Raw genomic sequence first — 12,999 nt, forward strand, 5'->3', positions numbered from 1 at the left:
TAAAGCTACCCTTAACAAAAAAATTGTTTACTGAAAAAAGCTACTTTCAAATGAAGTTCACTACATCCAAACTACTTTGTGAAAAAAAAGTCATATCTAAATCTGAAATGTCATAGACTACAAATTGCAAAAACAGATCACTCTGGAGTCAGATGTGTAATTTTGCCTATTAAACACAAAAACGGTTTCAAGTGTGAATTGTGCAGGTTTGATGTCAAAAAATAGTTCTTGCCTACTTCACCCATATTTTATTAAAAGTAGTATGTAGTTCCAGTAGTTAGCTACACCACTACATGATAAAAAAAAGTAATTAACTACGGAAAACACTACCAAGATTTGAATATAGTTCAACTACCACCAAGCTACATCAAAATGTAATTAAATTACTAGTTGAACTACATGTAGTTAACTACTCCCCAACACTGATCATGAAGTATTTACCAACCAGCTCAGCACCTCCTTCATAGTCTTTCTGTCTTCCTGTCTCTGGGGGGAAATGCTTGAGGCTTGTGTCATTTCCTACTAGCAGAGCCAGAAAAGGGCTTCTGAATTCTTCCTTTTGTCTGATGTCACTCCAGGGCCCTGACAATATGGCCCCTATATGTTCATACATTATATCAGACAGTGTGATGATAGCTGTAGAATATCTTGATGGAACCTCTGCATTGATTCCACATCTTGTGCCAATACGTTCTATGTGCTCTGGAATGTAGTGAGTTACTGTAAATCAGATCAAATCAAACTTTATTTGTCACATACGCCGAATACAACAGGTATAGACCTGACCGGGAAATGCTTACTTTACAATCCCCTAACAAACAATGCAGTTCAAGAAAAAGTTAAGAAAATATTTACCAAATAAACTAAAGTAAAAAATTATAAAAAGTAACACGATAAAATAACAATAACGAGGCTATTTACAGGAGGTACTGATACCGAGTCAATGTGCGAGGTAATTTGTAGGTAGGGGTAAAGTGACTATGCATAGATAATAAACAGCGAGTAGCAGCAGTGTAAAAACAAAATATTTACTATATAAACTAAAGTTTTTAAAAATCAAATCTAAATGTAACCCAAGAAAATTACATAACAATAATGAGGCTATATACAGGGGGTACCGGTACCGAGTCAATGTGTAGGGGTACAGGTTAGATGAGGTCATTTGTAAAGTGACTATGTATAGGTAATAAACAGTGAGTAGCAGCAGTGTAAAAGAGAGAGGGGGGTCAATGTAAATAGTCCTGGGAGCCATTTGATTAATTGTTCAGCAGTCTTATGGCTTGGGGGTAGAAGCTGTTAAGGAGCCTTTTGGTCCTAGACGTGGTGCTCTGGTACCACTTGCCGTGAGGTAGCAGAGAGAACAGTTTATGACTTGGGTGACTGGAGTCTTTGACATCTTTTGGGGCTTTCCTCTGACACTGCCTAGTATAAAGGTCCTGGATGGCCGGAAGCTTGGCCCCAGTGATGCAACTGGTCAGGATGCTCTTGATGGTGTAGTTGTAGAACTTTTTGAGGATCTGGGGACCCGTGCCAAATCTTTTCAGTCTCCTGAGGGAGAAAAGGTGTTGTCGTGCCCTCTTCATGACTGTTTTGGTGTGTTTGGACCATGATAGTTCGTTGGTGGTCTGTAGTGTGGATCCTGCTCTAGGATGTACAGCTACAAGGCTGTATGATGAGAGAGGGAGGAGGGTTACAGTAGATAGACACCTCACCCTTTCCCCCATTCTTCTGTTTATCTATCTGAGAGGGAGAGGTGTATGTGTGTGTGTGTGTGTGCGAGCGTGCGTGCGTGTTTGTCTCCTGTGCACACATTGGAATTCTGACCTTTGAAAAAAGCAGCCCGTTTCCCTCCCTTCTCCACCTCCTCCCTCTTTTTCTCCCTCTTCATTACATCAGGTCTGACTAATAAACAACACACTGTTTGGAGAGACCGCTCCCTTACTGTCACTGAAAAAAACATTGGTATCCATTGACATGAATGTGGGCTTGAGTTTGTGTGGGACAGGGAGTAGCAGTCCTCCCTGTAGCTCTGAGATTCGATCGAGAGATGCCCTTATTTGAACTAATTTTCTCTCCTCTCCTCCTTGCACACACATACTGTACACACAAAGTGTCTCTCACATACCCTTCACTATGGCTGCAAGTTGTCATTTAAACCGCTTTTGAACCTGATGTTCCTGGTTCAGGAACACCAGGTTCATAAGGGGAGACGAGGCTAGAGCTGCCGCTTTCAAGGAGCAGGACTCTAATCCGGACGCTTATAAATAATCCCGCTATGCCCTCAGACGAACCATCAATCAGACAAAGTGTCAATACAGGACTAAGATTGAATCCTACTACACCTGCTCTGACGCTCGTCGGATGTGGCAGGGCTTGCAAACTATTACGGACTACAAAGGGAAACCCAGCCACGAGCTGCCCAGTGACGCGAGCATCAGCTGTTCCGGACGACTGTGTGATCACGCTCTCCGTAGCCGATGTGAGCAAGACATTTTAACAAGTCAACATTCACAAGGTCGCGGGGGTAGGCGGATTACCAGGACATGTACACAGAGCATGCGCTAACCAACTGGCAAGTTTCTTCACTGATATTTTCAACCTCTCCCTGAATGAGTCTGTAGTACCTACATGTTTCAAGCAGACCACCATAGTCCCTGTGCCCAAGAATGCGAAGGTAACTTGCCTAAATGACTACCGCCCGTAGCACTTACATCGGTAGCAATGAAGTGCTTTGAAAGGCTGGTCATGGCTCACATCAAGGTGGTAAGAGTAGGTAACAACACATCCGCCACACTGATCTTCTACACGGGGGCCCCTCAAGGATGTGTGCTTAGTCCTCTCTTGTACACCCTGTTCACCCATGACTGCGTGGCCACAACGGGGTAGGCCTGATCACCAACAACTATGAGACAGCCTATAGGGAGGAGGTCAGAGATCTGGCAGTGTGGTGCCAGGACAACAACCTCTCCCTCAACGTGAGCAAGACACAGGAGATGATCGTGGACTACAGGAAAAGGAGAGCCGAACACTCCCCATTCTCATCGGCGTGGCTGTAGTGGAGTGGGTTCAGAGTGTCAAGTTCCTTGGGGTCCGCATTTCCAACAAACTATCCTGGTCCAAACACACCAAGACAGTCATGAAAAGCGCACAACAACTCCTTTTCCCCCTCAGGAGACTGAAAAGATTTTGCATGGGTCTCCAGATCCTCAAAGTTCTACAGCTGCACCATCGAGAACACCCTGACCGGTTGCATCATCATCTGGTATGGTAACTACTCAGCATCCTGCCGTAAGGCGCTACAGAGGGTAGTGCATACAGCCCAGTACATCACTGGGGCCAAGCTTCCTGCCGTAAGGCGCTACAGAGGGTAGTGCATACAGCCCAGTACATCACTGGGGCCAAGCTTCCTGCCGTAAGGCGCTACAGGGGTAGTGCATACAGCCCAGTACATCACTGGGGCCAAGCTTCCTGCCGTCCAGGACCTATATAAAAGGCAGTGTCAGAGGAAGGCCCCAAAAATTGTAAAAGAATCCAGTCACCCAAGTCATCAAATCAAATGTATTTATATAGCCCTTCGTACATCAGCTGATATCTCAAAGTGCTGTACAGAAACCCAGCCTAAAACCCCAAACAGCAAGCAATGCAGGTGTAGAAGCACAGTGGCTAGGAAAAACTCCCTAGAAAGGCCATAACCTAGGAAGAAACCTAGAGAGTAACCAGGCTATGAGGGGTGGCCAGTCCTCTTCTGGCTGTGCCGGGTGGAGATTATAACAGAACATGGCCAAGATGTTCATAAATTGGTCAAATAATAATAATCACAGTAGTTGTCAAGAGTGCAGCAAGTCAGCACCTCAGGAGTAAATGTCGGTTGGCATTTCATAGCCGATCATTGAGAGTATCTCTACCACTCCTGCTGTCTCTAGAGTGTTGAAAAAGCATGTCAAAGATCTCCGCCACGGCACAACCCAAGGGGGGGCGCCAACCCAGACAGGAAGATCACATCAGTGACTCAACCCACTCAAGTGATGCACCCCTCCTAGGGACGGCATGAAAGAGCACCAGTAAGCCAGTGACTCAGCCCCTGTAATAGGGTTATAGGCAGAGAATCCCAGTGGAAAGAGGGGTACCGGCCAGGCAGAGACAGCAGGGTGGTTCGTTGCTCCAGAGCCTTTCTGTTCACCTTCACACTCCTGGGCCAGACTACACTCAATCCTATGACCCACTGAAGAGATGAGTCTTCAGTAAAGACTTAAAGGTTGAGACCGAGTCTGCGTCTCTCACATGGGTAGGCAGACCATTCCATAAAAATGGAGCTCTATAGGAGAAAGCCCTGCCTCCAGCATTTTGCTTAGAAATTCTAAGGACAATTAGGAGGCCTGCGTCTTGTGACCGTAGCGTACGTGTAGGTATGTACGGCAGGACCAAATCAGAGAGATAGGTAGGAGCAAGCCCATGTGATACATTGTAGATTAGCAGTAAAACCTTGAAATCAGCCCTTGCCTTAACAGGAAGCCAGTGTAGGGAGGCTAGCACTGGAGTAATATGATCAATTTTTTGGGTTCTAGTCAGGATTCTAGCCGCCGTATTTAGCACTAACTGAAGTTTATTTAGTGCTTTATCTGGTAGCCGGAAAGTAGAGCATTGCAGTAGTCTAACCTAGAAGTAACAAAAGCATGGATACATTTTTCTGGACAGAAAGTTTCTGATTTTTGCAATGTTACGTAGATGGAAAAAAGCTGTCCTTGAAACAGTCTTGATATGTTCGTAAAAGAGAGATCAGGGTCCAGAGTAACGCCGAGGTCCTTCACAGTTTTATTTGAGACGACTGTACAACCACTAAGATGAATTGTTAGATTCAACAGAAGATCTCTTTGTTTCTTGGGACCTAGAACAAGCATCTCTGTTTTGTCCGAATTTAAAAGTAGAAAGTTTGCAGCCATCCACTTCCTTATGTCTGAAACACAGACTTCTTGCGATGGCAATTTTGGGGCTTCACCATGTTTCATTGAAATGTACAGCTGTGTGTCATCCGCATAGCAGTGAAAGTTAACATTATGTTTTCGAATGACATCCACAAGAGGTAAAATATATAGTGAAAACAATAGTGGTTGATTTGTCAGAGGACATACCATTCACAGAGACAAACTGATATCTTTCCGACAGATAAGATCTAAACCAGGCCAGAACTTGTTCGTGTAGACCAATTTGGGTTTCCAATCTCTCCAAAAGAATGTGGGGATCGATGGTATCAAAAGCAGCACTAAGGTCTAGGAGCACGAGGACAGATGCAGAGCCTCGGTCTGATGCCAATAAAAGGTAATTTACCACCTTCACAAGTGCAGTCTCAGTGCTATGATGGGGTCTAAAACCAGACGGAAGCACTTCGTATACATTGTTTGTCTTCAGGAAGGCAGTGACAGCCTTTTGAGAGGAATGGAAGATTCGATATAGGCCGATAGTTTGTTATATTTTCTGGGAGGCTTTATTACTGCCATTCATAGACTGTTCTCTCTGCTACCGCACGACAAGCGGTACCGGAGCACCAAGTCTAGGTCCAAAAGGCTCCTTAACAGGCTGGTGAACAATTAATCAAATGCTATTTGCATTGATGCTGAACCCCCGCCTTTGTTTTCACCCTGCTCACTGTTTATTATTTATGCAAAGTCACTTTACCCCTACCTACATGTACAAATTACCTTGACTAACCTGTACCCCCGCACATTGGCTCGGTACCGGTACCCCCTGTATATTAAGGGATCCTGAGTAACGCAGCGGTCTAAGGTGCTTGAGGCGTCACTACAGACCCAGGTTCGATCCCGGACTATATCACAACCGGCCGTGATCGGGATTCCCATAGGGCGGCACACAATTAGTATGTTAGTATGTCAGTCAATATGTGTTAAACCAGGACAGATGGGATAGTGCTTCTCCCATGAAAACAAAACATTTAGATTTCCCAGATTCTGTCTGTAGCTATGATAGGCCGGGTTGGACCAAAGCCCACACTAGAAGGTTTTAGTGGGAGCTGGTCTGAGAATCCTTGTGTGTGTACGTGCCTGTATGTGTATGAGGGAATGTGTCAGCTCTCTTCACTCATTTACCCACCCTGATCTCCAAACCCTGAATACAACCTCCAGCTGGATGTGTTGTGTAAAGAGAGACACTATTACTTCTCTGCGTTGGGGGATGAATGTGCTTCAGCCGTGGTGTGGCTTGCCAATAGGGTTCTACACTGTGTTCATTGTGACGTTACTCACTCTATGACCGGTTCTTTCCCTTGTTTAAAAAAATTAAAATAAGACTGAATGTAAACTCTCGTCTTCCTTCTCTCCTCTCTCTCCCCCTCTCTCTCTCTCTCCTCTCTCTCTCCTCTCTCTCCCCTCTCTCTCTCCTCTCTCTCCCCTCTCTCTCTCCTCTCTCTCTCCCCTCTCTCCCCTCTCTCTCTCCTCTCTCTCTCCTCTCCTCTCTCTCCTCTCTCTCTCCTCTCTCTCCCTCTCTCTCTCCTCTCTCTCCTCTCTCTCCTCTCTCTCTCTCTCCTCTCTCTCTCCTCTCTCTCCTCTCTCTCCTCTCTCTCCTCTCTCTCCCTCTCTCTCCCCTCTCAGCAACATGGCCAGTGCCCTGGCCAATGCGATTTGTGAGCGCTGTAAGAGTGGCTTTGCCCCGGCGGAGAAGATCGTCAACAGCAACGGGGAGCTGTACCATGAGGGATGCTTTGTTTGTGCTCAGTGCTTCCAACAATTCCCTGAGGGTCTCTTCTATGAGGTGACGTTCACTTACTGTTCCCCTCTTACCATCACACATGCTCTCCTCTCTCCCGCTCTACCAATTCAATTCAAAGGGCTTTATTGGCATGGGAAACATATGTTTACATTGCCAAAGCAAATGGAATAGACAACAAACAAAAGGGAAATAAACAATACAAATATTAGTAAACACTTCACTCACAAAAGTTTTTAAATAATATAGACATTTCAAATGTTATATTATTGTCTATGTACAGTGTTGTAACAATGGGCAAGTAGTTGAAGTATAAGAGGGAAGATAAATAAACCGATAAATATAGGTTGTATTTACAATGTTGTCTGTGCTCCACTGGTTGCCCTTTTCTCATGACAACGGGCCACACATTTTGTTGCTCTGACTGCGCACTGCAGTATTTCACCTATCAGATATGGGAGTTTATCAATGTTGATTTGTTTTCCAATTCTTTCTTGGTCTGTGTGAGCTGTTGAAAATGTGTCTCTAATATGGTCATACATTTGGCAGGAGGTTAGGAAGTGTAGCTCAGTTTCCACCTCATTTTGTGGGCAGTGGGCACATAGCCGATCCTCTCGAGAGCCAGGTCTGCCTGTGGCAGCCTCTCTCAGTAGCACATGAGTCTGTACATAGTCAAGGATTTTTTAAATGTAGGGTCAGTCACAGTGGTCAGGTATGTACTCTCTGTTTAGGGCCAGATAGCATTCCAATTTGCTCTGTTTTTGGTTGATTCTTTCCAGCATGCCAAATAGTTATCTTTTTGTTTTCTAACAAATTGGTTGGGTCTAAATGGGTTTCTGTCCTTGGGCTCTGTGGGGTCTGTTTGTGTTTGTGGTGGTATGTGTGGGCATCCCTTCCTTTTAGGTGGATATGGAATTTAACAGCTCTTTTCTGGATTTTGATAACTAGTGGGTATAGTCCTAATTCTGCTCTGCATGCATTGTTTGGGGTTTTGCTTTGATTGGGGTATTGCAATTGGTGAATTCTTGGTTGGTGATTGAACCCTAGACCTCACCACCATAGAAGGCAATGGGTTTGATAACTGATTTAAGTATTTTTAGCCTGACCCTAATTGGGATGTTGAGTTTTATGTTCCTTTTGATGGCATAGAAGGCCCTTCTTGCCTTGTCTCTTAGATCATTCACAGCCTTGTGGAAGTTACCTGTGGTGTTGATGTTTAGGCCGAGGTAGGTGTAGTTCTTTGTGTGCTCCAGGGCTGTCACGCTCTGACCTTAGAGAGCCTTTTAATGTCTCTATTTGGTTTAGTTAGGGTGTGATTTGGGGTGGGCATTCTAGGTTTAGTTTTCTATGATTTTGTGTTTCTATGTTTTGGCCGGGTATGGTTCTCAATCAGGGACAGCTGTCTATCGTTGTCTCTGATTGGGAACCATACTTAGGTAGCCCTTTTTCCTCCTTTCTGTGTGGGAAGTTGTCTTTGTTTGTTGGCACAATAGCCTTAAGCGTCACGGTTTTGGCTGTATTGATTATTGTTTTTGATGGCGTCATCATCCTAAATAAAAAGGAATATGTACGCTCAACACGCTGCACCTTGGTCCAGTTCTTTCGACAGCTGTGACAAGGGCAACTGTGTCGAAATAGAATGTGTATTCGTGGTCTTAGCTACAAATTGAATCTAGATCTTTTTTTTAAATCAACAAAGCATGAGAAAATGTTGCTTTTGTTTTGTTTGTCAATAAGGGTGTGCAGGGTATATACGTGGTCTGTCTAACGTTATTTTGCTAAGAAGCCAATTTGACATTTGCTCAGGACATTGTTTTCACTGAGAAAATGTTGGCGTCTACTGTTGATGATACTGCAGAGGAAATTTCTGAGATTGCTGCTGATGCATATTCCAAGGTACTTATTGGGGTCAAATTTGTCTCCACTGTTGTGGATGGGGTGATCTGGCCTTGGTTCCAAATATTAGGGAATATGTCAGAGCTGAGGATAAAGCTGAAGAGATTAAGAATAGCCCATTTGAATTTGTGGTCTGTATATTTTATCATTTCATTGAGCATATCATCAACACCACATGCCTTTTTGGGTTGGAGGGTTTGTATTTTGTCCTCCAATGTAATTGGAGAATATTGTGGGTTATGGTATTCTTTAATAGCTGATTCTAAGTTTGGTAAATTATCATGTATATGTTTTTGCTCTTGGTTCTGTGATATACAGTGCCTTGCGAAAGTATTCGGCCCCCTTGAACTTTGCGACCTTTTGCCACATTTCAGGCTTCAAACATAAAGATATAAAACTGTATTTTTTTGTGAAGAATCAACAACAAGTGGGACACAATCATGAAGTGGAACGACATTTATTGGATATTTCAAACTTTTTTAACAAATCCAAAACTGAAAAATTGGGCGTGCAAAATTATTCAGCCCCTTTACTTTCAGTGCAGCAAACTCTCTCCAGAAGTTCAGTGAGGATCTCTGAATGATCCAATGTTGACCTAAATGACTAATGATGATAAATACAATCCACCTGTGTGTAATCAAGTCTCCGTATAAATGCACCTGCACTGTGATAGTCTCAGAGGTCCGTTAAAAGCGCAGAGAGCATCATGAAGAACAAGGAACACACCAGGCAGGTCAGAGATACTGTTGTGAAGAAGTTTAAAGCCGGATTTGGATACAAAAAGATTTCCCAAGCTTTAAACATCCCAAGGAGCACTGTGCAAGCGATAATATTGAAATGGAAGGAGTATCAGACCACTGCAAATCTACCAAGACCTTGCCGTCCCTCTAAACTTTCAGCTCATACAAGGAGAAGACTGATCAGAGATGCAGCCAAGAGGCCCATGATCACTCTGGATGAACTGCAGAGATCTACAGCTGAGGTGGGAGACTCTGTCCATAGGACAACAATCAGTCGTATATTGCACAAATCTGGCCTTTATGGAAGAGTGGCAAGAAGAAAGCCATTTCTTAAAGATATCCATAAAAAGTGTTGTTTAAAGTTTGCCACAAGCCACCTGGGAGACACACCAAACATGTGGAAGAAGGTGCTCTGGTCAGATGAAACCAAAATTGAACTTTTTGGCAACAATGCAAAATGTTATGTTTGGCGTAAAAGCAACACAGCTCATCACCCTGAACACACCATCCCCACTGTCAAACATGGTGGTGGCAGCATCATGGTTTGGGCCTGCTTTTCTTCAGCAGGGACAGGGAAGATGGTTAAAATTGATGGGAAGATGGATGGAGCCAAATACAGGACCATTCTGGAAGAAAACCTGATGGAGTCTGCAAAAGACCTGAGACTGGGACGGAGATTTGTCTTCCAACAAGACAATGATCCAAAACATAAAGCAAAATCTACAATGGAATGGTTCAAAAATAAACATATCCAGGTGTTAGAATGGCCAAGTCAAAGTCCAGACCTGAATCCAATCGAGAATCTGTGGAAAGAACTGAAAACTGCTGTTCACAAATGCTCTCCATCCAACCTCACTGAGCTCGAGCTGTTTTGCAAGGAGGAATGGGAAAAAATGTCAGTCTCTCGATGTGCAAAACTGATAGAGACATACCCCAAGCGACTTACAGCTGTAATCGCAGCAAAGGTGGTGCTACAAAGTATTAACTTAAGGGGGCTGAATAATTTTGCACGCCCAATTTTTCAGTTTTTGATTTGTTAAAAAAGTTTGAAATATCCAATAAATGTCGTTCCACTTCATGATTGTGTCCCACTTGTTGTTGATTCTTCACAAAAAAATACAGTTTTATATCTTTATGTTTGAAGCCTGAAATGTGGCAAAAGGTCGCAAAGTTCAAGGGGGCCGAATACTTTCGCAAGGCACTGTATGTCCGAAAAGGTTGGAGAAGTGGTTTATCCATACATCTCCATTTTGGATAGATAGCTCTTCATGTTATTGTTTGTTCAGTGTGTTCCACCATCAGACCCTTCTCTCCTCTCTACCATCAGACCCTTCTCTCCTCTCTACCATCAGACCCTTCTCTCCTCTCTACCATCAGACCCTTCTCTCCTCTCTACCATCAGACCCTTCTCTCCTCTCTACCATCAGACCCTTCTCTCCTCTCTACCATCAGACCCTTTTCTCCTCTCTACCATCAGACCCTTCTCTCCTCTCTACCATCAGACCCTTCTCTCCTCTCTACCATCAGACCCTTCTCTCCTCTCTACCATCAGACCCTTTTCTCCTCTCTACCATCAGACCCTTCTCTCCTCTCTACCATCAGACCCTTCTCTCCTCTCTACCATCAGACCCTTCTCTCCTCTCTACCATCAGACCCTTCTCTCCTCTCTACCATCAGACCCTTCTCTCCTCTCTACCATCAGACCCTTCTCTCCTCTCTATCATCAGACCCTTCTCTCCTCTCTACAATCAGACCCCTCTCTCCTCTCTACCATCAGACCCCTCTCTCCTCACTACCATCAGACCCTTCTCTCCTCTCTACCATCAGACCCTTCTCTCCTCTCTACCATCAGACCCTTCTCTCCTCTCTACCATCAGACCCTTCTCTCCTCTCTATCATCAGACCCTTCTCTCCTCTCTACAATCAGACCCCTCTCTCCTCTCTACCATCAGACCCCTCTCTCCTCACTACCATCAGACCCTTCTCTCCTCTCTACCATCAGACCATTCTCTCCTCTCTCCCTCTCTACCATCAGACCATTCTCTCCTCTCAAACATCAGACCCTTCTCTCCTCTCTACCATCAGACCCTTCTCTCCTCTCTACCATCAGACCCTTATCTCCTCTCTACCATCAGACCCTTTTCTCCTCTCTACCATCAGACCCTTCTCTCCTTTCTACCATCAGACCCTGCTCTCCTCTCTACCATCAGACCCTTCTCTCCTTTCTACCATCAGACCCTGCTCTCCTCTCTACCATCAGACCCTTCTCTCCTCTCTACTATCAGACCCTTCTCTCCTCTCTACCATCAGACCCTTCTGTCCTCTCTACCATCAGACCTGTTTCTCCTCTCTCCCTCTCTACCATCAGACCCTTCTCTCCTCTCTACCATCAGCTCCTTCTCTCCTCTCTCCCTCTCTACCATCAGACCCATTTCTCCTCTCTCCCTCTCTACCATCAGACCCTTCTGTCCTCTCTACCATCAGACCCTTCTGTCCTCTCTACCATCAGACCGTTCTCTCTCCTCTCTCCCTCTCTACCATCAGACCCTCTTCTCCTCTCTCCCTCTCTACCATCAGACCCTTCTCTCCTCTCTACCATCAGCTCCTTCTCTCCTCTCTCTCTCTACCATCAGACCCTTCTCTCCTCTCTACCATCAGACCCTTCTCTCCTCTCTACCATCAGACCCTTCTCTCCTCTCTACCATCAGACCCTTCTCTCCTCTCTATCATCAGACCCTTCTCTCCTCTCTACCATCAGACCCTTCTCTCCTCTCTACCATCAGCTCCTTCTCTCCTCTCTCCCTCTCTACCATCAGACCCTTCTCTCCTCTCTACCATCAGACCCTTCTCTCCTCTCTACCATCAGACCCTTCTCTCCTCTCTATCATCAGACCCTTCTCTCCTCTCTACCATCAGACCGTTCTCTCCTCTCTCCCTCTCTACCATCAGACCCTCTTCTCCTCTCTCCCTCTCTACCATCAGACCCTTCTCTCCTCTCTACCATCAGCTCCTTCTCTCCTCTCTCCCTCTCTACCATCAGACCCTTCTCTCCTCTCTACCATCAGACCCTTCTCTCCTCTCTACCATCAGACCCTTCTCTCCTCTCTACCATCAGACCCTTCTCTCCTCTCTACCATCAGACCCTTCTCTCCTCTCTACCATCAGACCCTTTTCTCCTCTCTACCATCAGACCCTTCTCTCCTCTCTACCATCAGACCCTTCTCTCCTCTCTACCATCAGACCCTTCTCTCCTCTCTACCATCAGACCCTTCTCTCCTCTCTACCATCAGACCCTTCTCTCCTCTCTACCATCAGACCCTTCTCTCCTCTCTATCATCAGACCCTTCTCTCCTCTCTACAATCAGACCCCTCTCTCCTCTCTACCATCAGACCCCTCTCTCCTCACCATCAGACCCTTCTCTCCTCTCTGCCATCAGACCCTTCTCTCCTCTCTACCATCAGACCCTTCTCTCCTCTCTACCATCAGACCCTTCTCCCCTAACATCTCTCCTCTCTACCATCAGACCCTTCTCTCCTCTCTACCATCAGACCCTTCTCTCCTCTACCACATCAGACCCTTCTCTCCTCTCTACCATCAGACCTCTCTACCATCAGACCCCTCTCTCCTCTCTACCATCAGACCCTT

General features: G+C 45.3%; 1 protein-coding gene across 8 annotated transcripts in view; it reads left to right on the forward strand.

The window, feature by feature from the left end:
* Positions 1 to 12,999, forward strand: part of LOC112225521 (LIM and senescent cell antigen-like-containing domain protein 1) — a 72,421-nt gene that overhangs the window by 41,807 nt on the left and 17,615 nt on the right. For all 8 annotated transcript variants that reach the window (XM_024389548.2, XM_024389550.2, XM_024389549.2 and 5 more), the window contains exon 2: positions 6,603 to 6,762. In XM_024389548.2, the coding sequence (XP_024245316.1) occupies positions 6,603 to 6,762 (160 nt within the window). The remainder of the gene's footprint in view (positions 1 to 6,602; positions 6,763 to 12,999) is intronic.

Source organism: Oncorhynchus tshawytscha, linkage group LG26 (genome assembly GCF_018296145.1).
Source record: "Oncorhynchus tshawytscha isolate Ot180627B linkage group LG26, Otsh_v2.0, whole genome shotgun sequence".
In the NCBI taxonomy this organism is placed as follows: Eukaryota; Metazoa; Chordata; class Actinopteri; order Salmoniformes; family Salmonidae; genus Oncorhynchus; species Oncorhynchus tshawytscha.